This window comes from Ranitomeya variabilis, chromosome 4 (genome assembly GCF_051348905.1).
Source record: "Ranitomeya variabilis isolate aRanVar5 chromosome 4, aRanVar5.hap1, whole genome shotgun sequence".
Lineage (NCBI taxonomy): Eukaryota > Metazoa > Chordata > Amphibia > Anura > Dendrobatidae > Ranitomeya > Ranitomeya variabilis.
In genome coordinates, this window is record NC_135235.1 from 638645756 (window position 1) to 638673751 (window position 27996).

The 27996-nt window shown below is 44.4% G+C and overlaps 2 protein-coding genes across 3 annotated transcripts in view; both read right to left on the reverse strand.

Moving 5' to 3' along the window:
- LOC143767203 (uncharacterized) overlaps positions 1-27996 on the reverse strand; it is a 684359-nt gene that overhangs the window by 360600 nt on the left and 295763 nt on the right. The window lies entirely within an intron of this gene.
- Positions 3967-27193, reverse strand: LOC143767232 (uncharacterized). Its single transcript, XM_077255410.1, has 10 exons — positions 27048-27193; positions 26739-26918; positions 26532-26655; positions 26351-26448; positions 21886-22035; positions 21577-21756; positions 20872-20995; positions 20691-20788; positions 18617-18707; positions 3967-7984 (listed from the first exon to the last, which is right to left on the reverse strand). The coding sequence occupies exons 1-10, from the start codon at positions 27123-27125 to the stop codon at positions 6303-6305; spliced, it is 2805 nt and encodes a 934-aa protein (XP_077111525.1). The 5' UTR covers positions 27126-27193; the 3' UTR covers positions 3967-6302.

Below are 27996 nucleotides of genomic sequence, written 5' to 3' on the forward strand. Positions count from 1 at the left end.
AGATTGCCCATTGCGGTGTAAGTGGGAATGTAATATGACAGGTAGTCTCTAAATCTACATATATGTAGTGATCAGTGAGTGTGCTCATTACTCAAGATTTCCGAGCATGCTTGGGTGATCTCCGAGTATTTTGGGAGTGCTCGGAGATTTGGTTTGTGTCGCAGCAGCTGCATAATTTGCGGCTGCTAGACAGCCTGAACACATGTGGAGATTCCATAACAAACAGGCAATCCCCACATGTATTCAGGCTGTCTAGCAGCAGCAAATCATTGTAACATCCCTGCCGTCATAACTGCATGGCTTCCCATCTCCCCTCTTACTTACCACTCTGGGCCATGCTGCGAGTTCTGTCTTCTGCCGGCTCCATGATCTGGGCCTCATGTCCTTGCATGCTTCCTGGCTGTATGCTTAGGGCTGTGGCCCCAGCACTTCCTGTTTTTTACTTACTACAAAAAGGCCTTAAATATGCTCCATCTAGCCAGTTTAACAAGTTTGACGCCTTCATTGGCATCAAACTATTTATGAGGAAACTTGCCATTAAAAAATATTTCCTAAAAAATCCTATTTGTGAGAATAGTGAAGGAACACAAACTAACCTCTACATGCATACGGACTTGAGAGGAAAATCCATGTTCCATCCGACTAATGAATATTCTGAGCAGATGGAAACTTTTCAAAAAAATGTTACTGATGAAATTCGGAAATTAAACGATAAAAAATGCCAAAAATATAAATACAATCTAACTTTGAAGGAGAAAAAGGCTATTCAATCATTACAGCGGAATAAAGCAATAGTAATACGTCCAGCTGATAAAGGTGGGGGGATTGTCATATTAGATCAGGAAGCATATCACAAAGAAGCATTGCGCCTCCTCAATGATTCAGTTACTTACAAAAAACTTAATAAGGATCCTACCGAGGACTACATGAGAGATATGAGAGATTTAACTTATAAAGGATTCACCATGGGTCTTCTTAATAAACATGAATATGACTTCATTAATAATCCTACTCCAAGATTAGCTGTTTTTTATTATTTACCAAAAGTACACAAAAACCAAGACAACCCACCAGGCAGACCGATTATATCGGGCATTCAATGCCTGACTGCAAATTTATCAAAATATGTGGACTGCCACCTGCAGAGAATTGTACCGATGTTACCAGCTTATCTTAAAGATAGTGCACACATTTTAAGGCTTTTACAGAACATTCAATGGCAGGATCATTTTATTCTTGGCACGCTGGATATCACCTCATTATATACAATAATAGATCATACTAGGGGGTGTAACGCTGCCAAATATTTTTTAAATAAATTTTCTATGCTTCCCAAGGAACAAATTGAGTTTTTATATGATTCTATGCTATTTATTCTAACCCATAATTATTTTATATACAACAAGGACTACTACTCCCAGCGGTGGGGTACTGCTATGGGGACCAGGTTCGCGCCCAGTTACGCCAACCTCTATGTGGGTGGGTGGGAAGAAACCACCATCTACCCAGAGGGGCGGCTGAGGGCGGGCCTGGTCCTCTGGCAACGTTTCATTGATGACATCGTTTTTATATGGTCAGATGGATCTCACACTCTTAATAATTTTTTAAATTATTTAAATAAAAATGAGTTCTTTTTAAAATTCACATCTAACACCAGTACGAATGTCATCAATTTTTTAGATTTAGAAATTTTCATTCAGTGCCATTCAGACGAGGACTTTTTATAAACCTACAGATACTAACAGCTTCATCCCTCTGGATAGTTGCCACCTCCCAGTCTGGTTACTGAACATTCCTAAAAGTCAATTCATGAGAATCCATCGGAATTGCTCAAGAAATGAGGATTTTAATAGTGAGGCTAAAAAACAAATTTTTTACAAAAAGGGTATAAGCAGGATGCTCTGTGTTGTGAACTCTGTTTTCAGGCTCCCTCTTGTGGTCACTGGTGGTATGGTGTGACGTTTGCTTTGGGCTCCCCCTGGTGGCTTTGTTTGTTATCCTGCTGGTCTCTGGCTATCAGCTGGTTCGTTATCCTCTGGGAGGTTCCTATATAGCTCTGTTTCACTTCCACTTGTTGCCGGCTGTCGATGTAATCAGTGCTACTCAGATTCCTTCTGACTACCTTGCTCCCAGTCCCTCCAAGACAAGCTAAGTTTTGTTTGCTCATTTTTTGATCATCAGTGTTTATCATGTTTTCTTGTCCAGCTTGCTAAAATGTTATTTCCTCGCTTGCTGGTTGCTCTAGTGGACTGAGTTTCTCCCCACACACCGTTAGTTGGTGTGTGGGTTCTTGAAATCTCAGGATGGATATTTTGTAAGGGTTTTTTATTGATCACATAGACCCCTGCTCTATTTTCTGCTTTCTAGTATTAGTGGGCCTCTTTTGCTGAATCTGATTTCATCCCTATGTATGTGCCTTCCTCTTACTTCACCGTTAATATTTGTTGGGGGCTTCTATATCTTTGGGGATTATTTCTCTGCAGGCAAGTGAGGTCTTTCTTTCTCTAGGGGTAGCTAGTTTCTCAGGCTGGCTCGAGACGTCTAGGAATTTTTTAGGCATGTTCACCGGCTACCTCTAGTTGTGTTGGATAGGTTCAGATTTGCGATCAGTCCAGTTACCATCTCCCTAGAGCTTGTCCTAAGTTTGATCACTTGCTGGTCTATTTGTGATCCTCAGCCACTAAGGATCATAACAGCTCTGGCAATATCGAGAGATAGCGCCCTTATAAAATCACGTCAGGATTTGATTAATCCCATTGGAAAGCAGAAAGCAAATAATGAGTGTATACCCATAATCACCCAATATAATACCAACTCATACCTGCTACGCAAAATAGTAAATAAATATTGGCATCTATTGAAAGGTGATTGGGGATCAAATACCGGCCCGGCCCAGATTTGTATACAAGAGGGCCCAGAATTTGGGAAATATGGTCTCCCCTACTATTCATAACAGACCATTTCTTACTAATTATTCTTATTTTCAGAACTCACTAAAAGGCTTTTTTCCGTGCCGTAGGTGCAATGTGTGTAAACACACTAACACACATAAAATTACTAGTATAGAGAAAGGGGATGTGAACTTCAAAATAAAAGACTTTATTACGTGTTCAACAACAGGAGTAATTTATATGATCAAATGCCCATGTAAAAAACTGTACGTGGGACGTACAAAAAGATCCTTGAAAATTAGAATTAATGAACACATGCGCAACATAAAGAAGTTTACAGGTCACCCACTTTCCAAGCACTTCATAGAAGTACATGGTGGAAGGGTCCAAACAATGGAAATCTCCGGTATTGAAACTGTACATCCACACTGGAGAGGTGGCGACTTTATAAAATCCATGTCCAGGACTGAGAGTAAATGGATTTTCCTACTAGATACGCTGATTCCCAGAGGACTCAATTGTGGAGTGGAGCTATTTGGCTTTTACTAATAGGGAGGATCACGGAAGCTATATAAGGACCTTTAAGTCGGGCAAGGACCAGCCCTGAGGAAGAAAACAGTTGTTTTCGAAACGCGTAGGCTGTGTTGGTCCTTACCGCGATCCGTACCGAACGTTGCAGTCACGTGGGGCGGTCACCTGATACACTGCGTCACGCAGGTCCTAGACGCGCCGCTCACACTACTCGCACTGTGCGGCGCTGCCGGCCCTAGACTGAGTGCTCCCACCCCTGGCTCAAGTTCGGTGCACGGAGTAGCTGCCACCGGCCGGGGCAGCTCTCCGGTACAGTACTCCAGCAAAGACTTCATCTACATTGCCCAGGAATCCCGACGATCCACAGTAATGGACAAATGATGCAGCTTTTCTTCTAAGGTACTGACTCTTCACCCAGGTTACGTGATTAAGCTGCAAGTTTGCAGCGTCTTAACTGTTTCTTTTATATAGCAAGCCTGCTATTTTAATAAAGTGTACTATTGAGCTAACTATTGAGCTAATTATCTGGATTATACACCTATCTGAGTGTATAACTATAGGGTTTACCAGTGCGAAATATACCTATATTTAGTTTTTGACTTCCTGTTTTTTGTACAGACTGTGTGCACCTTCCTAAGGTGTCCCCAGCCAATCGCCAAGAGGCATCAGGTACTTAAGGCATCTCCACCCCTAGGGGGATGCCTGAGCAATGTACTTTCTCAGTTAGTGTTTTGCTGCTGAGTTGCCAGGTCCTGTCTTGCTGTGTCTCTCATTTCAGCCATCCAGGGGGACTCGTACTCTGGCCTGTACCTGTGTCTCTTGTTTCAGCCACCCAGGGGGTCTTTGTGCCCTTGGCTGCACCTGTGTCCAGTGTCTCTTGTTTCAGCCACCCGGGGGGACTTTCTACCCTTGTCTGAATCCTTGTTTCTGTGCCTTGTCCCGTACCTGACCCTGTCTGAACTAAGTCCTATAACTGTGTCAGTTTGTATCCCTGGCTGTAGCCTTTTCTATCCTGCTGTTTCCTTGTGTTGACTCCTTCTACTCTTTGCTCCACAACCTGTGGCTCTGCTCTTTGCTCCGCAACCTACGGCTCTGCTCTTTGCTCCGCAATCTGCGGTGAATCCTGCGGTTCTATTCTGCTCCGCCTCCTGCGGTTCTGCTCTGCTCCACCTACTGCGCTTCTGCTTTGCGCCGCCTCCTTCGGTTCTGCACTGCTCCACATCCTGTGGTTCTGCTCTGCCTCCTGCAGTTCTGCTCTACTCAGCCTCCCGTGGTTCTGCTTCTTGAGTCTGTACTGGTTCCTGCGTGCTTCCTTATCCTACTCATTACTACCTGTGTTTTTGTGTCCCTCCAGTCTGAACTGGTTCCTATCTGATCCCTATTCAAACCTGCATATGCTCCTGTCCTACTCGAACCTGTTCCAGTCTCGATAGCCGTGCCCGCCTGCCTGCCTGGAGTGCCAGCTGGGCCAGCTTTCCTGCCAGAGTGCCAGCCGTGCCTGTCCATACTAGCTCGCACCTGTCACTAGGGTTTCGTCCTTCAGTGGGATCAGCTGACACAGCCAAAGCCCTGGAGTGGCACCTGTCAGCGATCTGCACAAGCCTGAATTCACCATCAGAGGCTCCAGTGAACACCAAGGTAGCTGCTTACACATGCCCCTTCCACGGTAGTCTAGTTTGTGGCACAGCGGAGCCACATTCCCACGCTCACACCACCCAGTCAGGGTACGAGCCTAACAATCATGTAGCTGAAGCGACACAAACTAAATCTCTGAGCACACCCAAAATACTCGGAGATCAACCGAGCATGCTCGGAAATCTCAAGTAACCAGCATACTCGCTCATCACTATATGTATCCTAAGCCATAGATCTTGTATTCCTGGACAACTCCACAGGTGATGGAGGATGTCTGTGTTGTGTGTTCCACATTTTGAGCATGTATACAATGTTGTAGGTGAAATTTTGTCCTGCATTGACGGAGTGATGTATGCCCTTTGGATAATCAATAAAGCCATGTCCGTGTAACTACTATAGGGAATAAATTTCTTCTGTGACATCGTAGCATCCAAATTACCCATCTAGAAGGCCGGGTGTCTCTCCCCTCCCAAGACCAAAGCTGGTGTAGTATGGAGTATATTTTGCTCGTTGAAGCATTCTGCAATCTTGAGGTTTTAAGAAAGACCTCCATGTTATTCATCTGAGCTGTGTCTTTCCTACTTCTAGTATATTTTTGGGCTAGGCTACGTGCCTGAAGGAAGAAGAATGGCCGGAGTCTAAAAAAAGGAAAGCGCTGTGTTATTGTTTCAAAAGATAGTAGCTAGAAATTCTGATCCAACATGTCAGCCCGCATAGCCTGTTGAAGAGACGTAAACAACTTAATATATCCCTGTTTTGCCAAGGTTACATAATGTACAGGTGGACAATTCATAAATTTAGGATTGCTTAGAAACGGCTGAAAGGGAGACAGATCACCTGTCCCTCCACAGATTTTCTCCCTCTCCTCCATGTCAAAATAGTTTGCCACAAAACCAAGTGTTCACTAATATCATCAGGGAGCTCATCGTTACCAAGTTTGATCAGAGCGGTTAGTGACACCTGAGGGCTCAACTGTTTCTCCAATTGTACATTGGCAAAATGGGAGACCCCGCAAATCCAATGCACAATGTACCTAAAGTTAGCTACCAGACTGTATATTCCAATATCCAGAAAATTAATTCCTCCCTCTCTTCTGTGCAATTGTAGATTGAGCAATCTTATACGCGTTCTCACCCCATATGAACCCCCTAAACACTGCATTTAATTGTTTAATATCTGGTTGTGACAATAACAGCGGAATAGCTTGGAATCAGTATAGCAACTTTAGAAAGATGACCATTTTAATCAAATAGCATCTACATGAACTTTGTGAGTTTTTTGATGCGAAACAAGATTTGATTTCCTTTTAAAACATTTCCCACATTCTGAACATGAAAATGGCTTTTCCCCTGTGTGAGTTCTCTGATGTCTAACAAGATGTGATTTCTTTATAAAACATTTCCCACATTCTGAACATGAAAATGGCTTTTCCCCTGTGTGAGTTCTCTGATGTTTAACAAAATTTGATTTATCTATAAAACATTTCCCACAGTCTGAACATGAAAATGGCTTTTCCCCTGTGTGAGTTCTCTGATGTACAACAAAATTTGATTTATCTATAAAACATTTCCCACATTCTGAACATGAAAATGGCTTTTTCCCAGTGTGAGTTCTCTGATGCTTAACAAGATACGATTTCTTTATAAAACATTTCCCACATTCTGAACATGAAAATGGCTTTTGCCCTGAGTGACTTCTCTGATGTGTAACAAGATCGAATTTACAGCTAAAACATTTCCCACATTCCGAACATGAAAATGGCTTTTCACCAGTGTGAGTTCTCTGATGTACAGCAAGACGTGATTTATCTATAAAACATTTTCCACATTCTGAACATGAAAATGGCTTTTCCCCCATGTGAGTTCTCTGATGTGTAACAAGATGTGATTTCTTTATAAAACATTTCCCACATTCTGAACATGAAAATGGCTTTTCCCCTGTGTGACTTCTCTGATGTACAACAAGACGTGATTTATGTAAAAAACATTTCCCACATTCTGAACATGAAAATGGCTTTTGCCCAGAGTGATTTCTCTGATGCTTAACAAGATGTGATTTCTTTATAAAACATTTCCCACATTCTGAACATGAAAATGGCTTTTCCCCTGTGTGACTTCTCTGATGTACAACAAGACGTGATTTATGTAAAAAACATTTCCCACATTCTGAACATGAAAATGGCTTTTCCCCTGTGTGACTTCTCTGATGTACAACAAGACGTGATTTATGTAAAAAACATTTCCCACATTCTGAACATGAAAATGGCTTTTGCCCAGAGTGATTTCTCTGATGCTTAACAAGATGTGATTTCTTTATAAAACATTTCCCACATTCCGAACATGAAAATGGCTTTTCACCAGTGTGAGTTCTCTGATGAACAACAAGATTTGATATCTGATTAAAACAACTCCCACATTCAGAACATAAAAAAGGTTTTTCCCCTATGTGAGTTCTTTGATGTTTAACAAGATCGAATTTACGGCTAAAAGATTTCCCACATTCAGAGCATGAAAATGGCTTCTCCCCTGTGTGAGGTTTATGATGTGAAACAAGATCTGTTTTCCTTTTAAAATATTTCCCACATTTTAAACATGAAAATAGCTTCTTCCCTGATTGACTTCTCGGATGTGAAAGAAATCTTGATTTAGCATTGTAACATTTCTCAGGTTGTGAGCATGAAAATGGTTTCTCCCCTGTGTGAGCATGTTCATCAGTACTTTTGTGTTTTCTGTTTTCCATATTTTCTTTTGATGAAGTAGAAGAAAGGACCCGTTTAAAAGGATAAGATGACAGCTTTTTCCTAAGAAGGGCTTGAGGTATATCTGGCATAATTACATGGTCTTCATATGTATCTGATGTGATACCTTGATCCCCTGCTGCAAAACCTGAAAATATCAGATGTTCCTCTGAGCTCCTGGTACCGTCATCTGCCAAGAATAAAATTATTATTTGTCAATAACACTCCATTGAAATTATATTAATATTAATATTATCTATATAGACTGACTAAGACAGGATACTAATACCCAAGGACTACTAGATTTTTATGTTAGGCCACCAGGTTGTGCTTTTTTAATATTTTCACATCTCTGTTGAAGCCGTATTCTCTGTAGGTTCTGGTTTTACTTCACCTGTCACCAATGATTTGCAGTTTCATGGTAAATGGACCCTCATAAATTTAACTGCAAGTCAGTGCTAATAGATAATGTTCATCTCTCATACACTCCCTGACAGGTATATACATGCATCTAGCACAGAGCACAGAAGTATGGTCATGTAAAAATAAGCCACGGCTTTTATGCAAGTGTAGGTTTTGCATTTTTGTTATAAAAAGAAACTAAGCGATAGTTACAAGGTACGAGAAGTTTTTTATACTATTTTATATGTAATGGAACTCAACAGAAAGCACTGGATTCCATCATGAATATGGGAGCACTGGGGATCTGAAAATGAATTTGCAGCAGTGTCCTCTGTAATCCATGGTTGACAGTTGTTGGTTCTTTCAAAGATAACCTAGCTTAAAGGCTACGGACACCTCTGTGCACAACACATAGGTGACTAAGCCTCTGTGGTAATAAAGTTCCACATATCTGTATTTGCATGGAGCTATCCTGCTCATCAGAAACACTCATAGCTGTTTTTTCACCTCTTCCACATTCAAACTTTTTCCTCTCGGGATGTTTCTCCAGCTCTGTTTCACATGATATGTTTTGATTTCTCATGAACTAGCACCGCTGAAGTTACGTTACCCCCCACCTTCTTCAATTTCTATGGCTGTTTCCCACAACCAAGCACACTTACTGCCAGGCAGGTATATGATTTCTCCGTCATTCTTCCCCTCTCTATGGGACATATTCACACTATGACGTTCTCCACCGTAAAAATATTGGCGCCTGGTGGTTCAGGAGGAAAAAATGTCAACATACAATATTCTGATTCAGGTAATGAACCAGGATATTCTGGATGACATGCGAGTGCGATCTGGAAATGCAGACCCATTCCCTTGAATGGGCAAATTCAATCAAGCGGATCAAACACATACATGTATCTATTTTTCCATTTTTTGCCAGACAACTTTGGAGTGTGTTCACATCTGAGTTTCTGAGTTTTGACTGTTCTTTTCAGGAAAATGGAATTTATGTCCAAAATAGATCTGTTGCACAACTGAAGCAAACAGAAGCCGAGTGGGCCTGTTAATTGTGGTCCGTCTGGGTTCCTTTATTATTGTTTATAATATGTGTTCTTTTTTAGAATGGAAATCAAAGTTCTGAGTAATAAGCTGTTTTTGCCGTTAAAAAATATATATTTATATAATATGAATGTAAACAAAGGTGTCATTTTCATTCACACTATTTACCGATCACCATAGATCACTCTATTGTACATGTTGTTACAATTACAGGGACACAACATATGTCCATGTTTACTGTGATGATTTTGTATGACTTTTGAAAATTATTCTATAGTTTGAAATCTCTGGTGATTACTTTTCAGCACTTATAATGTTCTGGCGAGATATCTGTATATAACGTTATATTATGCATGTAGAGAAGAATGCTTTTGAGGTTTTTAGGCTGAGAAAATTCTCCATAACAGTACAGCCTGTGGCTCCCTAGTAGGGTTGAGCGACCTTAACTTTTTTGGGGTCGAGTCGGGTTTTGCGAAACCCGACTTTGTCAAAAGTCGAGTCGAGTGAAGTCGTCCGATTATCGCGAAAAGTCGGGGATCGACCGAAACACACGAAACCCAATGCAAGTCAATGGGGAAGCATAGTCGGCAGTGAGGGGGGGCCAGGAAAACACCTACAGTGCCCATTTTAATGGTAAAAACATCCATTCTTGTTACTGAAGCTTGTCAATCTTAATTTACTTTATAATAATAGATAGGCATTGGAAATTTGGGGTAATTTTGCAAAAGTTGTGGTGGGTAGGGCTGGTTCTAGTTTTTAGTGGGCCCAGGAAACGTGGATTACGTCACGGCGGTGGAGCAGTGAGAGGTAAGTATGTCAAGTTTGCAAGTGCTGTGATCCTGAGCAAGCAGGGGGGGCCCACTCGTTTGCATTGGCACTGGCACAGGGCCCCTCAAAGTGCAGCGGTGTGTTTGCACGGCGGGGGCGCCTCCCACCGGCAGCGACACTTTTGCGTACTCTGAGGGGCCCTGTGCCAGTGACGTCGCCAACGAGTATGCCCCACCCACCTGATGAAGGAACCTGCACTTTCATCTGCACCTTCTTCTTTGTCCCTGTGTAAGGTGGTATAGCATGCGGGAAGGGGAACCTTACTTTCAGCAGGGTCAGATTCTGGCTGTGTAGAGTGAAAGGGGAATGTAGTGGTCTGGGTCAATGTACCAGCAGACTCATCTAGCAGTGGCTGGGCAATGAGCACGATGAGGAGGAAACACAGATATAGGGCCAAAGAATAAAGTAGGCTAAATGCAGTTCAAAATTGGTAACAGGACTAAACAGGCGGCATTGCTTTGTTCAGTGGAGTAGCAAACCCAGGAGCAGCAGACACCGTTTTAAGGGCCCAACCACACTAGTAGGCCAAATGCAGTTTAATATCTGCTACTATAGGCCGAAAGCATAAAAACTGAAGCTCAGCTTTATACAGTGGAGGAAAACACCAGGGAGCGGCACACACCGTTACTAGGCCCCAACCACTCTTTTTAAAAAAACAACTACTTAACGAGAGCCTGAAAGTTGAAGCTCAGACAAGGAAACCTGGAGGAGAACACCAAGGAGGAGGACAACACCAAGGAGCGGCAGACACCGTTACTAGGCCCCAACCACCTTTTTTAAAAAAACAACTACTTAACGAGAGCCTGAAAATTGAAGCTCAGCTTTATACAGTGGAGGAAAACACCAGGGAGCGGCACACACCGTTACTAGGCCCCAACCACCCTTTTTAAAAAAACAACTACTTAACGAGAGCCTGAAAATTGAAGCTCAGACAAGGAAACCTGGAGGAGTACACCAAGGAGGAGGAGAACACCAAGGAGCGGCAGACACCGTTACTAGGCCCCAACCAAAGTAGTAGGGCAACTGCAGTGTTACATTTAAAAATACTTAATGAGAGCCTGAATGTTGAAGCTCTGCTTTTTCAGTGTAGGACAGCGTGATTGAGTGGCACCGCAGACAGACCAAGGTAGTATGTGGTAACTAAAAAAGTTGGCTCTATGCATGTTTAAATTTGTAACAGGGGTACACAGGCAGCATTGGTGTGGTGAGCGGAGGACAATCGTAAGGAGGGACCGCAGACAGACTTCCTAGGCCTAAAATAATAAAGTAGGCTCTACGCAGCTTCCATTAGGTGGCAGGGGTACACAGGCAGCATTGGTGTGGTGAACGGAGGACAATCGTAAGGAGGGACCGCAGACAGACTTCCTAGGCCTAAAATAATAAAATAGGCTCCATGCAGCTTAAATTTGGCAACAGGGGTACACAGGCAGCATTGGTGTGGTCAGCGGAGGACAATTGGAAGGACGGACCGCAGACAGACTTCCTAGGCCTAAAAAAATAACATAGGCTCCATGCAGCTTAAATTTGGCAACAGGGGTACACAGGCAGCATTGTTGTGGTCACACCCACCTCCTCAGACAAACGACACTCTAATGGGTGGTTGCGCCAAGTGGCGAGACCACGGCCCCGTGGGGGGAGTTTTCCCATTTAGGGAGGTGTAAACATGTCGTATGCAGGACAAACAGCTGCTGCAAAGTAAGAGATTGGAACACTCAGTAAGACCAGTCCACAAGCAAGACCTTTTTATAGGAAAGCTAGGTGTCAGCCGTGAAAGGTGGGGCAAAATAATTCGAAATCCAGGAGTGGTTAATTTTAATGAAGGTTAGATCACCAACACTTTGGGTAGCCAGACGAGTCCTTTTTTCGGTTAATATTGAACCAGCAGCACTGAATACTCTTTCAGATAGCACACTAGCTGCTGGGCAAGCAAGCTCCTGCAATGCATATTCTGCCAATTCAGGCCAGGTGTCTAATTTGGATGCCCAGTAATCAAATGGGAATGACGGTTGAGGGAGAACATCGATACGGGATGAAAAATAGTTAGTAACCATACTGGACAAATGTTGTCTCCTGTCACTTGGAATAGATGCTGCAGTACCTGTCCTGTCTGCGGTCATTGCGAAATCACTCCACAACCTGGTCAGAAAACCCCTGTGTCCAACGCCACTTCTGATTTGTACATCTCTAACACCTCTGCCCTGTAGCCCCCTGCATCTCGTGTGAGAACCATCACCGGCGCTGTGTGCTGGGAATGCCTGAATCAAACGTTCTACAATAGTTGCTTGTTTGTTTGCTAATATTTGTTCGAGGTTCTCATGGGGCATAATATTTTGCAATTTGCCTTTATAGCGAGGATCAAGGAGGCAGGCCAACCAGTAATCGTCATCGGTCATCATTTTAGAAATGCGTGGGTCCTTTTGGAGGATACGTAAGGCGTAATCCGCCATGTGGGCCAAAGTTCCAGTTGTCAAATCTGCGGTAGTGCTGGGTTGAGGGGCAGTAACAGGCAAATCTACGTCACTTGTCTCCCTCAAAAAACCAGAACCCGGCCTTGCAACGCCACCAATTTCTATTGGCCCAGGAGAAGCTTCCTCATTAAAAAAATACTCATCCCCATCATCCTCCTCGTCCTCCTCTTCGCCCGCTAACGCGTCCTCTACACTGCCCTGACCAGACAATGGCTGACTGTCATCAAGGCTTTCCTCTTCCTCGGCTGCAGACGCCTGCTCCTTTATGTGCGTCAAACTTTGCATCAGCAGAAGCATTAGGGGGATGCTCATGCTTATTATGGCGTTGTCTGCACTAACCAGCCGTGTGCATTCCTCAAAACACTGAAGGACTTGACACAGGTCTTGGAGCTTCGACCACTGCACAGATGACAACTCCATGTCTGCCATCCAACTGCCTGCCCATGTATGTGTATCCTCCCACAAATACATAACAGCACGCCTCTGTTCGCACAGTCTTTGAAGCATGTGCAGTGTGGAGTTCCACTTTGTTGCCACGTCGATGATTAGGCGATGACGTGGAAGGTTCAAAGCCCGCTGATGGCTCTGCATACGGCTGGAGTGTACAGGCGAACGGCGGATGTGAGAGCAAAGTCTGCGCACTTTGAGAAGCAGGTCGGGTAACCCCGGATAACGGATAACTTTTCAGGAAGCACTGCACCACCAGGTTTAAGGTGTGAGCCAAGCAAGGAATGTGTTTCAGTTGGGAAAGGGCTATGGCAGCCATGAAATTCCTTCCGTTATCACTCACAACCTTGCCTGCCTCAAGATGTACAGTGCCCAGCCATGACTGAGTTTCATTCTGCAAGAACTCGGAAAGAACTTCCGCGGTGTGTCTGTTGTCGCCCAAACACTTCATTGCCAATACAGCCTGCTGACGCTTGCCACTAGCTGTCCCATAATGGCACACCTGGTGTGCAACAGTGGCAGCTGCGGATGTAGTGGATGTGCGACTGCGGTGTGTGGACGAGCTCTCGCTTCCGCATGAGGAGGAGGAAGAGGAGGAGGGGGGGCGAACGCCTACAGTCAACTCTTTCCTTGACCGTGGGCTAGGCAAAACTATCCCAATATTGCTGTCCCCTGTGGACCCTGCATCCACCACATTCACCCAGTGTGCCGTGATGGACACGTAACGTCCCTGGCCATGCCTACTGGTCCATGCATCTGTTGTCAGGTGCACCTTTGCAGTCACAGACTGCCTGAGTGCATGGACGATGCGGTCTTTAACATGCTGTTGGAGTGCTGGGATGGCTTTTCTAGAAAAGAAGTGCCGACTGGGTAGCTCGTAGCGTGGTACAGCGTAGTCCATCAGCGCTTTGAAAGCTTCGCTTTCAACTAACCGGTAGGGCATCATCTCTAATGAGATTAGTCTAGCAATGTGTGTGTTCAAACCCTGTGTACGCGGATGCGAGGATGAGTACTTCCTTTTCCTAACAAGAGTCTCATGTAGGGTGAGTTGGACTGGAGAGCTGGAGATCGTGGAACTAGCGGTGGTGCCGGTGGACATGGGTGAGTGAGAGAGGGTTGGAGATGGTATTCTTGCCGGTGCCCTACATGCAGTGTTTCCTACTGCAAACCTGGCGATTCCCTGACTTCTTTGGCCTGGCGACGAAAGCTGCACAGATACTGCATATGGTGCGGGAAATGGTGGGTTTACAGTGAGGGAAGGGATGTAGCGTTGCTGACTAGCTTCATTGGCCAAGGGTGCTGCAACCTTTAGGGACGTTTGGTAGTTAGTCCAGGCTTGCAAATGCATGGTGGATAAATGTCTATGCATGCAACTTGTATTTAGACTTTTAAGATTCTGACCTCTGCTTAAGGTAGTTGAACATTTTTGACAGATGACTTTGCGCTGATCATTTGGATGTTGTTTAAAAAAATGCCAGACTGCACTCTTTCCACTATCGGATAACTTTTCAGGCATTGCAGACTGAGCTTCTTTAACCGGATGGCCACGCTGTCCTCCAACTGGTTTTGGTTTTGCCACGCGTTTTTGGCCAGATACGGGCCCGGCAGATGGAACCTGTTGTGATGTTGATGCCTGCTGCGGCTCCTCCTCCTCCTCCTCCGCTTCTGAACTACTGCAGCCTGCACCCTGTTCCCCCAATGGCTGCCAATCGGGGTCAACAACTGGGTCATCTATGACCTCCTCTTCTATGTCGTGTGCAACTTCGTCTGTGTCACCGTGTAAGCCGGTGGTATAGCGTTCGTGACGGGGCACCATAGTCTCCGCTGGGTTTGATTCTGCCTCAGTACACTGCGAGGGCAATGTTCTGGTCTGAGTCAAAGGAACAGCATAGTAATGTGGCTGTGCATCTGTGCACTCCATGTCCGATTCAACTTCTAATGGGCATGGCCTGTTAACTGTTTCACTGTCTAACCCAGGAACGGTATGTGTAAAGAGCTCCATGGAGTAACCTGTTGTGTCGACTGACGCATCCTTCACTGTTGTTCTGGGTGAAGGACACAAGGAAGCAACTTTTTCCTGACCGGGAGCATCCACTGATGATGCACTGCTCTGACATTTGGAACTTTCCGAGGAGGAGGCAAAAGAGCTAGAGGCAGAGTGAGCAATGAAAGCCAATACTTGTTCCTCCTGCTCCGGCTTCAAAAGTGGTTTTCCTACTCCCAGAAAAGAGAGCGTTCGAGGCCTTGTGTAGCCAGACAACGAACCTGGCTCAACAACTCGAGACTTAGGTGCTGTACTGCTTTTACCACCACTACCATCATTACCAGCTGACAATGACCGCCCACGGCCACGACCTCTTCCACTAGACTTCCTCATTGTTTGCAAAACGTAACCAAAGTAACGGTATTTGTTACTGTAAAACAACATAAGGTGAACTCAAACTTCTGTAGGATTTATATATACCTTTATAGGTGCCTGACACTGAAAGGAAAATCAGGCCCAATGTTACACACTAGGTTTTCTGTGCCCCAATACTTTGAGACAGATGGCACACACAGGAGCAGCACTCAAGCAGAAATGCCAATCTTAATCTCCCACTATTTTTTTTTTCAGGGAGAATTTAAAAAAAAAAAAAAAAAAAAAAAAAGGGACTGTCCTACAATTACTATCTCCCTGCAGTAATCTCAGCAAGGTATGGCAGGAAGCAATAACAAGGAGTGGACAGCTGCACAAAAAAAAACAAAAGTGTGGACAAACAAACAAGATAGCTGTGCAGAAAGGAAGGAGCAACAGGATTTGTGCTTTGAAAAAAGCAGTTGGTTTGCACAGCGGCATACACACACAGCAACGCAGCTATCAGGGAGCCTTCTAGGGCAGCCCAATGAGCTACAGCGCTGAGGAAAAAAAAAAATGTAGCTTCCACTGTCCCTGCAAACTAAGGCCGGCGTCACACTGGCGAGTTTTCCGGACGTATGAGCGCAGAAAATACATCCGTAAAATACGCATAACGCATGGCCCAATGATTCCCTATGTCCCAGCTCCTATCAGCCGTATTTTACTGATCCGTATTATACGGTCCTCTACGGCCGTACAAAATCGCAGCATGCTGCGTTTGTCACCGTATTGCGCAAATAAATCGCCAATGAAAGTCTACGGGGGCGAGAAAAATACGGATTACACACGGACCAGCAGTGTGACTTGCGAGAAATATGCCAGACATCTCCAGACATCGCCAGGTGCAAGGAATTGTGACAAACACTCAATCTTGAATCTCAGACATGCTAATTAGCTGAAAACGCCCCACACACATCCCGGAAGTCTGGTTCTCGCCTCCACGGAGTTGCAAGCAGCATGTCCACCATCATAAACGTGGATATGCTCCTCATCCTGGTCCAAGAAAGGCCAGAAATCTGGGACCAGCGGGATGCAAATTATTCCAACAGGGCCAGGAAAGAGGCAGCATGGCGTGCGATATGTGGGATCTTATTCCCTGACTATGGCCAAAGGCCACCTGCGGAGCAGACCCAACTCTGTAAGTACAATAATGTCTTAACATTATGTCTCCTTCCAAAATGCTCCCCCATCCTTGTTTCTTGAAAACTTAGACTTGCATTTTTTTTTAAAGTCTGATATTATGGCATCTTTAGGTAACAAAACAAAGCTTAGTACCATGACATAGCTAATATTGATGTGTCGTTGTGTCCTATTTTAGGAAGCATAGTAACATAGTAACATAGTAACATAGTTAGTAAGGCCGAAAAAAGACATTTGTCCATCCAGTTCAGCCTATATTCCATCATAATAAATCCCCAGATCTACGTCCTTCTACAGAACCTAATAATTGTATGATACAATATTGTTCTGCTCCAGGAAGACATCCAGGCCTCTCTTGAACCCCTCGACTGAGTTCGCCATCACCACCTCCTCAGGCAAGCAATTCCAGATTCTCACTGCCCTAACAGTAAAGAATCCTCTTCTATCTTGGTGGAAAAACCTTCTCTCCTCCAGACGCAAAGAATGCCCCCTTGTGCCCGTCACCTTCCTTGGTATAAACAGATCCTCAGCGAGATATTTGTATTGTCCCCTTATATACTTATACATGGTTATTAGATCGCCCCTCAGTCGTCTTTTTTCTAGACTAAATAATCCTAATTTCGCTAATCTATCTGGGTATTGTAGTTCTCCCATCCCCTTTATTAATTTTGTTGCCCTCCTTTGTACTCTCTCTAGTTCCATTATATCCTTCCTGAGCACCGGTGCCCAAAACTGGACACAGTACTCCATGTGCGGTCTAACTAGGGATTTGTACAGAGGCAGTATAATGCTCTCATCATGTATATTCAGACCTCTTTTAATGCACCCCATGATCCTGTTTGCCTTGGCAGCTGCTGCCTGGCACTGGCTGCTCCAGGTAAGTTTATCATTAACTAGGATCCCCAAGTAAAAAAAGAAGAAGCAAAAAACTAGTACAGAGGGTTGTGGTCCATGTTCTTGTATTTAGTCATAATTGAGGTATTACTTTAGGATAAGATTTTCATAATGCTTTTGACGTTTCGTCTTTAAAAACTCCAGAAATGTAACTCTGCAAGGACAGGGCACGCTCCCCTCAGTACCAGTCTGTCACTGTAAACCTGTTTACTGTAAAGGATATCTAGAACCCTGTATGTAACCCCTTTCACATGTACAGCACCATGGAATTTATGGTGCTATCTAAACAAATAATACTAAGATTGTTTTGAGATCAATGACAACTGTTTTAAGCAATGTGCAGAATGAGGGTTTGGTAATTACAAAATGTTGGACCATGTCATTGCAGTGGATGATGTTATGAGAAGATGGCGCAGCATCCGGGACCAGTACCGGCGGGAACGTCAGATGCGTGCAAGAAGTGGGTCAGCAGCACCCCCCAAAAAAAGAAAATACATCTACTATGACCGTCTGTCGTTTTTGGATGGCAGTATGGATTTAAGGCCGTAAGTCATAAGCACACCACACTTTAGGCATTTTTTTTTTGTTTGTAAGGAGTGGTAAAGATATGCAAAAGCAAAATGGCTAACAATAATTGCCCAAATATGGGCCAGGATGAGAGAGGACCCTGGCCGCCAAGCCTCACAAGCTCCAACAAGGGATATAAAATATAAAGTAAAAAAAATTGATCAAGTGTAATGTAAAAAAAAAATCACTAGATGCAAGAGGGAAGATGTCAGAATGTAAGAACATGATTGTACAAAAATGAGGAAGGGAACCAAAATCTGTTTAAGATTTAGGAATACAGACACATAATCAACGTGTTTAATTAGGGGAAAAATATACTATGTAATGATCAGAGTGGATGATAGTAGGTTTTTCAAAAAACAGGGTTATACCAGACATTGCAGAAGTCTGCAGCAGATCACCATATAATGTAATATAATAATAATTATCATGTGCTGCAAGACAGATAATGTAAACTGACCAGATATGTGCAAGAGATGAAATGTCCGAACATGTCACAAAATAATCATATATTATTATATGCACAATCATGGCGCATAAATAAATACCCATAATGGATTTGTGCTCCCTCTGGGATGGAGCCAACCCGATGTGCGCTCCGGGCACTGATTGTTTTTTAGGTTATACTCACCTGTGCGGTTATCTGTGGGAATCTCCTCTTTACACCGCTCATCACCTCTCATATATGTCTCTGTAGTATTAATATGGGGCAGATATTTACCCTGAAAGAAATATTAAGAGTCAGAGAAAGATGAAAAAATCATAACCAGAAAATTGGGGGAAGATCCAGACAACATTTAATGTCTATGATCAGCTTTACCCTGTCATCTCCACCAAGTATAGAACACACACTGAATGGCCACATTATTAGAGACACCCGCGTTGTCTATTCAGATCCTCAGCAATTCAGATTGTAATAGATTCCACTAGATGAAGAAGTAATTCTGTGGGATTATTGGCCCATCCCATACTGATATGTTGTGAATAGTATCTTTCATCTCATCATGAAGATGCGCTATAGGATTAAAACATGAGGACTATGAAATCCGGGGAAGCAACAAAAACTCTCTAATGTTCCTGGAATCAATCCTTGACTAGTGGATCATTGTGTCATGGTGCATTGCATGGTGCTGCCATGAAGTGATGATCTTGGTTGGACAAAATGCTTATGTAAGCCCTAATGTCCAAACATCCATCCACAGATAACAAAGGATACAGGATGAGCCAAGAAAAAATCCCCTGCCATTACTCTACGTCCACCAGCCTGAAATGATGACACCTGATAGATGGTGGCACAGGAACTGTTCATCTGATGTTATAGCCCATCTGTGCCAAGGAAAAATGAGTGATTTCAAACACATTAGTTGGACACCAGTCCTGTAATCAGTTAAAATTTACAACACTGTGCACTACCTACAATTTGTAGTGCAGCGGTATCCAAGCTATGCAGTGATGAGGCAGTGACCCAGCAAAGTTCCAAACAAAAGTCTCTTTAATGCATTTCCTTGACAGCATTAATGTCCAACTCACCACATTACACAGTACACGATATTCTCCGGATAGCAGCCGAGAACCATATCCTCCAGTTCGCAGCCAATAAACATGCCAGTCCACCTCCAAGACCAGTTGACGTGGGTGACTGCACAGCTATGTACGCTGTGTGGGCCAGGCATCTCAGCTCCCCTGGCTGTTTGGCTCCGCTTGCCTGTGTTGCCTCACACAGGTGGAGCTCTGCAGAGCCGGCTGCACTGCACTCCAGCAAACACCAGACTGACACTAAGCCAGGGTCAGACATGCGAGAAACTTGCACGAGTCTCGCATGTCAATACTCAGAACTGCCGCCAGCACTCGGACAGGAGCGTGCGGCTGCATGCATTTCTATGCAGCAGCATGCTCCAGTCCCGAGTGCCAGCAGCAGTGCCAGGTATTGACATTCGAGACTCATGAGAGTTTCTCTCATGCCTGACCCTGGCCTAACTCTGATCCTGACACACCCAAACCCTTTACTGCAGGGCTTTTAACCAAAGAATCTGGAGCCTTCGGCCACATGGAAAACCAGGCCAGGAAGTAAACGGACTGCCACACTACCATCCTGTAGTCCATTTCAAAACAAAAGTCCAGCAGGTTTTCTTAAATCTGCCCTGGACAAATAGCTTGTCCAAGACGAACACTCACTTTTATTTTTCATTGCAATCACAGCTACGCCTGTGACTGCAATGCACTCCCATGGCCTCAATTATCCTACAAACGCATCCTGGGGGGAACATACAGTGACCCTCACATGTAACACAGGTCACTGCCTCACATATTATTAATATCTTCCTCAACAAATCGTGTATGTTCTATGGATCCCCTTTCATTGTATTTTTTCCCTCAGTCACAATATTATCAGTACTAATACTTTTGACAAGAAAAACTGAAGAGGTTAGGAGTTTTTCAAAATTTCACTGACAACCATGCCTAGGAGAAGTGCTCAACATTCCCATTCTAATGTTGTTTCAGACTGAAATATGATCACTTTATTTTCTATTACACTAGTTATTAGTATTCTCTATACAGGAATGTTTCGATTAAGAAAGTGTCAGTGTTTCTAATAAATTGGCCATTCAGTGTATAATACTGGGGGATAAAAAGTTTGATCACAAGACCTTCATAGCCTTATACACATCAAAGGGGAGATCTCATGACACCTTCTCTATATCTACCTGATGATCCTGAGGAACATTGGGATCTTCTTGTTTACAGTCCTGTGGAAGAAGAGGACGGGGACATCTCTCTGCTGTTGTCCTCTCACTGGATAGAACTGGAGGAAACACATACAGGGACTGAATTCATTCTTTACATAAAGATAATTAAAAGCTGTGTGTATTTAGTGCTGTGTATTACCTGGTGATGTGAGGGGCTGGGGAACCTCCATCATGACGTCCTTGTAGAGATCTTTGTGTCCTTCTAAATACTCCCACTCCTCCATGGAGAAACAGACGGCGACATCCTGACACCTTATAGGAACCTGAAATGACAGAAAAAAGACTCGCACATCCAAACTAGTGTGAATAGGTGCATACCAGGAGCAGCTACCTCCATACCTCCACACTAGTTTGGATGCGCGAGTCTTTTTTCTGTCATTTCTATGTTAGCTTATTGACTGAGCACTCCTCCCATCACCATGTGGTTTTTAATTGCATCATCACACTTGGTCCCAGCCAACTCATATGTAGGCTTTGCTGAACAGAGGTGTCCACATTCACCCAGGCATACAGATATTGGCCTTCGGTAAGTGTTCACATTTGGACAGGGAGGTCAGGGACCCATCAGTTTTATGAGACCACCTTGACGATTGGTTGATGGGCTCACACTATTTAATTATATCAAATTCTGTGCTAAGCGTCTCTCAAATATTTTCCTAATGTTCAAAAGCCATTTTGCTATTCATATTTCATGTATTTCATATTAGACATGCTTTGGCACGATAGAGTGCAACCTTCTTTGTATATTTACCTTATAGGAACCTGACACATACAATGATACCGTCATCCCCTGATCCCTCCATAGTGTTACTGTATAATGTCCCAGCATTCCCAGCAGTGTCACCTCTCCAGTCAGCAGCTCAATCATCTTGTAGGTGAGTTCTAGGATCTTCTGGTCATTGATGTCCTCATGTATCAGGGGGTGAGGTGGAGGCCCCGTGATTGGGCCCAGGGGTCTTCCCCATCCCTCAGACACAGGGGCCTGACAGCGCTCACTAGAGGTCTTCTTCACTACTGTGTAATCCTGGTTATGGAGAGACACATTAATAAACCTCACTACAGACATTCCCAGAGTCCTCACCTCTCCAGTTCTGTCCATCTGTTATTCCCATAGATAAGAATGATGTAATGTGACGTCATCAGAATCTCTCACCTCTCCAGTAAGCCGGAAGAGGATCTCTAGGGTGAGGTGTAATATCCTCTCCGCCATCTTGTCCCTGTCCTTATTCATCCTTGTAGGGTCACTCAGGAGAATTCTCTTATATAGAAGATCTCCACTGAGAGGATCCGATATTGTAGGGACCTGAATGGGGAGAAGATGACGATGTAACATCATAAAGATCCCATGTAAGAAACCTCCGGAGTTGTTACCGGCGTCACATGATCACTACATCCAGTCATGGCCCCGTCCTGCCCCCGGTATAACACACAGTCCCGTTATAGTCACATACAGAGATTTATCACAGGCTCAGCACTGAGGGGGTTAATGTCCCCTGCGCCCAGTAATGGGGAATCTCCAGCACCTACCTCCACCTGCAGAGCCGCACACCACATATATGGCTGTTCTGTGCGCACAGGACCTGTGATGAGGTCACAGGAGAGGAGGAGTCAGGGGTCACATTATCAGGGGCCTCTATGACTAGTGGCCATTGTGACAAGGTGCATTGTCCTTCTACTGTAGGGGAAACAGCTGCCATGAAGTAATGAACTTGATTGGCCAAAATGCTTATGTAAGCCCTAATGTCCAAACATCCATCCACAGATAACAAAAGATCCAGGATGAGCCAAGAAAAAAATCCCCCGCCATTACTCTACCTCCACAAGCCTTATATGATGACACCTGATAGATGGTGGCACAGGAACTATTCATCTGATGTTATAGCCCATCTCTGCCAAGAAAAAATGAGTGATTTCAAACACATTAGTTGGACACCAGTCCTGTAGTCAGTTAAAATTTACAACACTGTGCACTACCTACAATTTGTAGTGCAGCGGTATCCAAGCTATGCAGTGATGAGGCAGTGACCCAGCAAAGTTCCAAACAAAAGTCTCTTTAATGTGTTCATTTGACAGCATTAATGTCCAACTCACAGCATTACACAGTACATGATATGCTCCGGATCCCAGCCTGGAACCATATCCTCCAGTTTGCAGCCAATAAACATGCCAGTCCAACTCCAAGACCAGTTACCGTGGGCGACTGCCCAGCTATGTATGCTGTGGGTGCCAGGCATCTCAGCTCCCCTGGCTGTTTGGCTCTGCTTGCCTGTGTTGCCTCACACAGGTGGAGCTCTGCAGAGCCGACTGCTCTGCACTCTAACAAACACCAGACTGACAACAACTCTGACCCTGACACACCCAAACCCTTTACTGCAGGGCTTTTAACCAAAGAACCTGTAGCCTTCGGTCACATAGAAAACCAGGCCAGGAAGTGAACAGACTGCCATCCTGTAGTCAGTTTCAAAACAAAAGCTCAGCAGGTTTTCTCAAATCTACCCTGGACGAATAGCTTGTCCAAGACTAACACTCACTTTTATTTTTCATTGCAATCACAGCTACGCCTGTGACTTCAATGCACTCCCATGGCCTCAATGTGCCTCCTTGCGCATCCTGGAACGCAAATTGTGTATGTCCTGTGGATCCCCTTTCATTGTATTTTTTCCCTCAGTCACAATATTATCAGTACTAATACTTTTGACAAGAAAAACTGAAGAGGTTAGGAGTTTTTCAAAATTTCACTGACAACCATGCCTAGGTGAAGTGCTCAAAATTCACATTCTAATGTGGTTTCAGACTGAAAAATGATCACTTTATTTTATATTACACTGCAATATATTCTAATGGTACAACTTCCCACCTCTGATTGCTGTCTCATCTCCTGCAATATATTCTAATGGTATATAATTTCAGCTACTCCACACAATTCCTGCATGAGTCCGCAAATGTTATTCATCTTAGCTGCATAGATAATGGTATTTAGTTATTAAAACTTACTCTGTTTGTCCTCTTATGCTATGAGGTGAACTAACTTCTCAAAGTGGTTTATGATCCATGTAGGCCTGGACATTTGTTTATATGTTCACTACATTTAATGTGTCCTGCTGTCTCAACTTAGGGAGGCATTTATGCACATTTAATGTAAGCACATTTCATCAAAGTACTGGCAGTTATAACATGGCAATTAGACAGGGCAGGAGACAGGTAAGACAATTAAATAAATCTATTCCCTGTACATTTAGAACACAGCAAATATTCACCATATGCATTTGTATAGTCTATATCCTGGCTGCAGCATTCACTCACACTCACCACCCTAGCATTAATTCTTTACACTCCATTCATATCGGCCCCTCTGTCCCTTCCTCTCCTATGTATAGTACTCACGCTCTGTTCATATTGCTAAACAGCGCAGATCCACTCAGTCCCACCATCCAACACAAGCCAGCCACCTTTGGAATCCCCCCCCCACACTATGTGTTATGCATTATGCACAGTGCGGGGCGGGGATTCCAAAGGTTCCAGGCACAGGCGCAGTGTGCAAGCCTGGCTGGGACATCAGACGGCCAGAGCTTACTGCGTCTGCGCAGGACACCAGTACACAGCGCAGGCGCCGGTTTTGAAACGATAACCGCGCTGAGGGGGCGGCGCCGAAAACGCAGGAAGATTGGAGTGACGGCAGAGGAGCTGGCCAAGCTGGGGAGTGAGGACCCGCCTACCTGGCTAGAGACAGGAATTGTGGCTAAGTATCAAATCGCTTTATTTGGGGTATACTTGAACCTAAAACTAAAAGAGCCACCTTGTTAGAATGCAGCATTATTGCTGCACAAGGTGGCTCTTTTAGTTTATAACGGCTGGAGGGGGGTGACAGTGGCCCTTTAAGGACACCGTTCTCTCCTGGTTCTTCTCCTATCTCTCCGACTGCTCTTTCATTGTATCTTTTGCTAGTTAATAATAATAATCTTTATTTTTATATAGCGCTAACAGATTCCGCAGCGCTTTGCAGTTTGCAAACATTATCATTGCGGTCCCCGATGGGGCTCACAATCTACATTCCCTATATAAGTATGTCTTTGGTATGTGGGAGGAAACCGGATTACCAGGAGAAAAAAAAACGCAAACACAGGGAGAACATACAAACTCCTTGCAGATGTTTTCCTTGGTGGGATTTGAACCCAGGACTCCAGCGCGGCAAGGCTGCAGTGCTAATCACTGAGCCACCATGCTCCTCCTCCTCTCATCTTCCCCTTACTGTTGGGGTTCCTCAAGGATCAGTCCTAGGCCCCCTCCTCTTCTCTTTGTATACCGCTTCTATTGGACAATCAGTAGATTTGGGTTCCAGTACCATCTCTATGCAGATGACACCCAATTATACACTTCTGCTCCTGATATCATGCCTGCCTTTTTAGAAAACACCAGTGATTGTCTTACCGCTGTCTCTAACATCATGTCCTCCCTCTATCTGAAACTGAACCTGTCAAAAACTGAATTCCTCATGTTCTCTCCCTCTACTAGCCTACCTTTGCCTGACATTGCCATCTCCGTTTGTGGTTCCACTATTACTCCCAAGCAACATGCCCGCTGCCTTGGGGTCATCCTTGATTCCGAGCTTTCATTCACCCCCCACATCCGATCACTGGCTCGCTCTTCTTATCTGCATCTCAAAAACATTTCTAGAATTCGACCTTTTCTTACTTTCGATTCTGCAAAAACGCTTACGGTTTCTGTTACTCACTCTCATCTGGACTATTATAACTCTCTACTAATCGACCTCCCTCTTTCCAAACTCTCCCCTGTCCAATCTGTCCTGAATGCTGCAGCCAGGATCATATTCCTCACCAACCGTTACACGGATGCCTCTACCTTGTGCCAGTCATTACACTGGTTACCCATCCACTCCAGAATCCAGTACAAACTTATTACCCTCATCCACAAAGCACTCCATGGCTCAGCACCAGCCTACATCTCCTCCCTGGTCTCAGCCTACCACCCTACTCATGCTCTTCCTTGTGCTAATGACCTGAGGTTAGCATCCTCAATAACCAGAGCCTCCCGTCTCCGAGACTTTTCACACGCTGCGCCAATTCTTTGGAATGTACTCACCAGGTTAATACGATTAATTCCCACAGTTTTCCCACAGTTTTAAGGGTGCCCTAAAAATGCATTTGTTCAGACTGGCCTACCGTCTCAACGCATTAACCTAACTATCCCTGTGTGGCCCATTCAAAAAACTTAAACCATAATCTGGTTCCTTGCATCATGTTCTGTTACCATCCACCTCTGGTGTCTCCCCTTTTCCTCATAGATTGTAAGCTTGCGAGCAGGGCCCTCATTCCTCTTGGTGTCTGTGTTGATGCTGTAATGTCTATTGTCTGTACAAGTCTATGTAAATTATAATGTACAGTGCTGCGGAATATGTCAGCGTTATAGAAATAAAAATTATTATTATTAGTTATTAGTATTCTCTATACAGGGAAGTTTCAATAAAGAAAGTGTCAGTGTTTCTAATAAATTGTCAGTTCAGTGTATAATACTGGGGGATAAAACAAGACTGAACACAAGACCTTCACAGCCTTCTACACATCATAGGGGAGATCTAATGACACCTTCTCTCCATCTACCTGATGATCCTGAGGAACATTGGGATCTTCTTGTTTACAGTCCTGTGGAAGAAGAGGACGGGGACATCTCTCTGGTGTTGTTCTCTCACTGGATAGAACTGGAGGAAACACATACAGGGACTGAATCCATTCTTTACATACAGATAATTATAGGCCGTGTGTATTTAGTCCTGTCTATTACCTGGTGGTGTGAGGGGCTGGGGAACCTCCATCATGACGTCCTTGTACAGATCTTTGTGTCCTTCTAGATACTCCCACTCCTCCATAGAGAAATAGACGGCGACATCCTGACACCTTATAGGAACCTGACACATACAATGATACCGTCATCCCCCCAATCCCTCCATAGCGTTACTGTATAATGTCCCAGCATTCCCAGCAGTGTCACCTCTCCAGTCAGCAGCTCAATCATCTTGTAGGTGAGTTCTAGGATCTTCTGGTCATTGATGGCCTCATGTATCAGGGGGTGAGGTGGAGGCCCCGTGATTGGGCTCAGGGGTCTTCCCCATCCCTCAGACACAGGGGCCTGACAGCGCTCACTAGAGGTCTTCTTCACTACTGTGTAATCCTGGTTATGGAGAGACACATTAATAAATCTCACTACAGACATTCCCAGAGTCCTCACCTCTCCAGTTCTGTCCATCTGTTATTCCCATAGATAAGAATGATGTAATGTGAGGTCATCAGAATCTCTTACCTCTCCAGTAAGCCGGAAGAGGATCTCTAGGGTGAGGTGTAATATCCTCTCCGCCATCTTGTCCCTGTCCCTATCCATCCTTGTAGGGTCACTCAGGAGAATTCTCTTATATAGAAGATCTCCACTGAGAGGATCCGATATTGTAGGGACCTGAATGGGGAGAAGATGACGATGTAACATCATAAAGATCCCATGTAAGAAATCTCCGGACCTGTTACCGGCGTCACATGATCACTACATCCAGTCATGGCCCCGTCCTGCCCCCGGTATAACACAGTCCCATTATAGTCACATACAGGGATTTATCACAGGCTCAGCACTGAGGGGGTTAATGTCCCCTGCGCCCAGTAATGGGGAATCTCCAGCACCTACCTCCACCTGCAGAGCCGCACACCACATATATGGCTGTTCTGTGCGCACAGGACCTGTGATGAGGTCACAGGAGGGGAGGAGTCAGGGGGTCACATGATCAGGGGCCTCTATGACTAGTGGCCATTGTGACAAGGTGCATTGTCCTTCTACTGTAGGGGAAACAGCTGCCATGAAGTGATGAACCTGATTGGCCAAAATGCTTCTGTAAGCCCTAATGTCCAAACATCCATCCAGAGATAATAAAGGGCCCAGGATGAGCCAAGAACACATTCCCGCCATTACTGCACCTGACAGAAAGGACACATGGATTCCTGCTGCTTGTATGAGATTCTGACCCACTAATCAGCACAGAAATCCGGACTCATCTGACTGCACAATGTTTCCACTGCTCAGTGATGTCATTTTTGTTCAGTTAAGTTTTTTCTCTCCATTTCCCTCAGATAATGGCGGCACTGGAGCTGGGCATCTGGTGCTATAGTTCACCTGTGTAAGGACCAATGATTGGATTCTAACACGTTAGTTGGACTCCAGTTCTGTATTCAGCTGACATTTCCAACACTGCACTACCTGCTCCTCA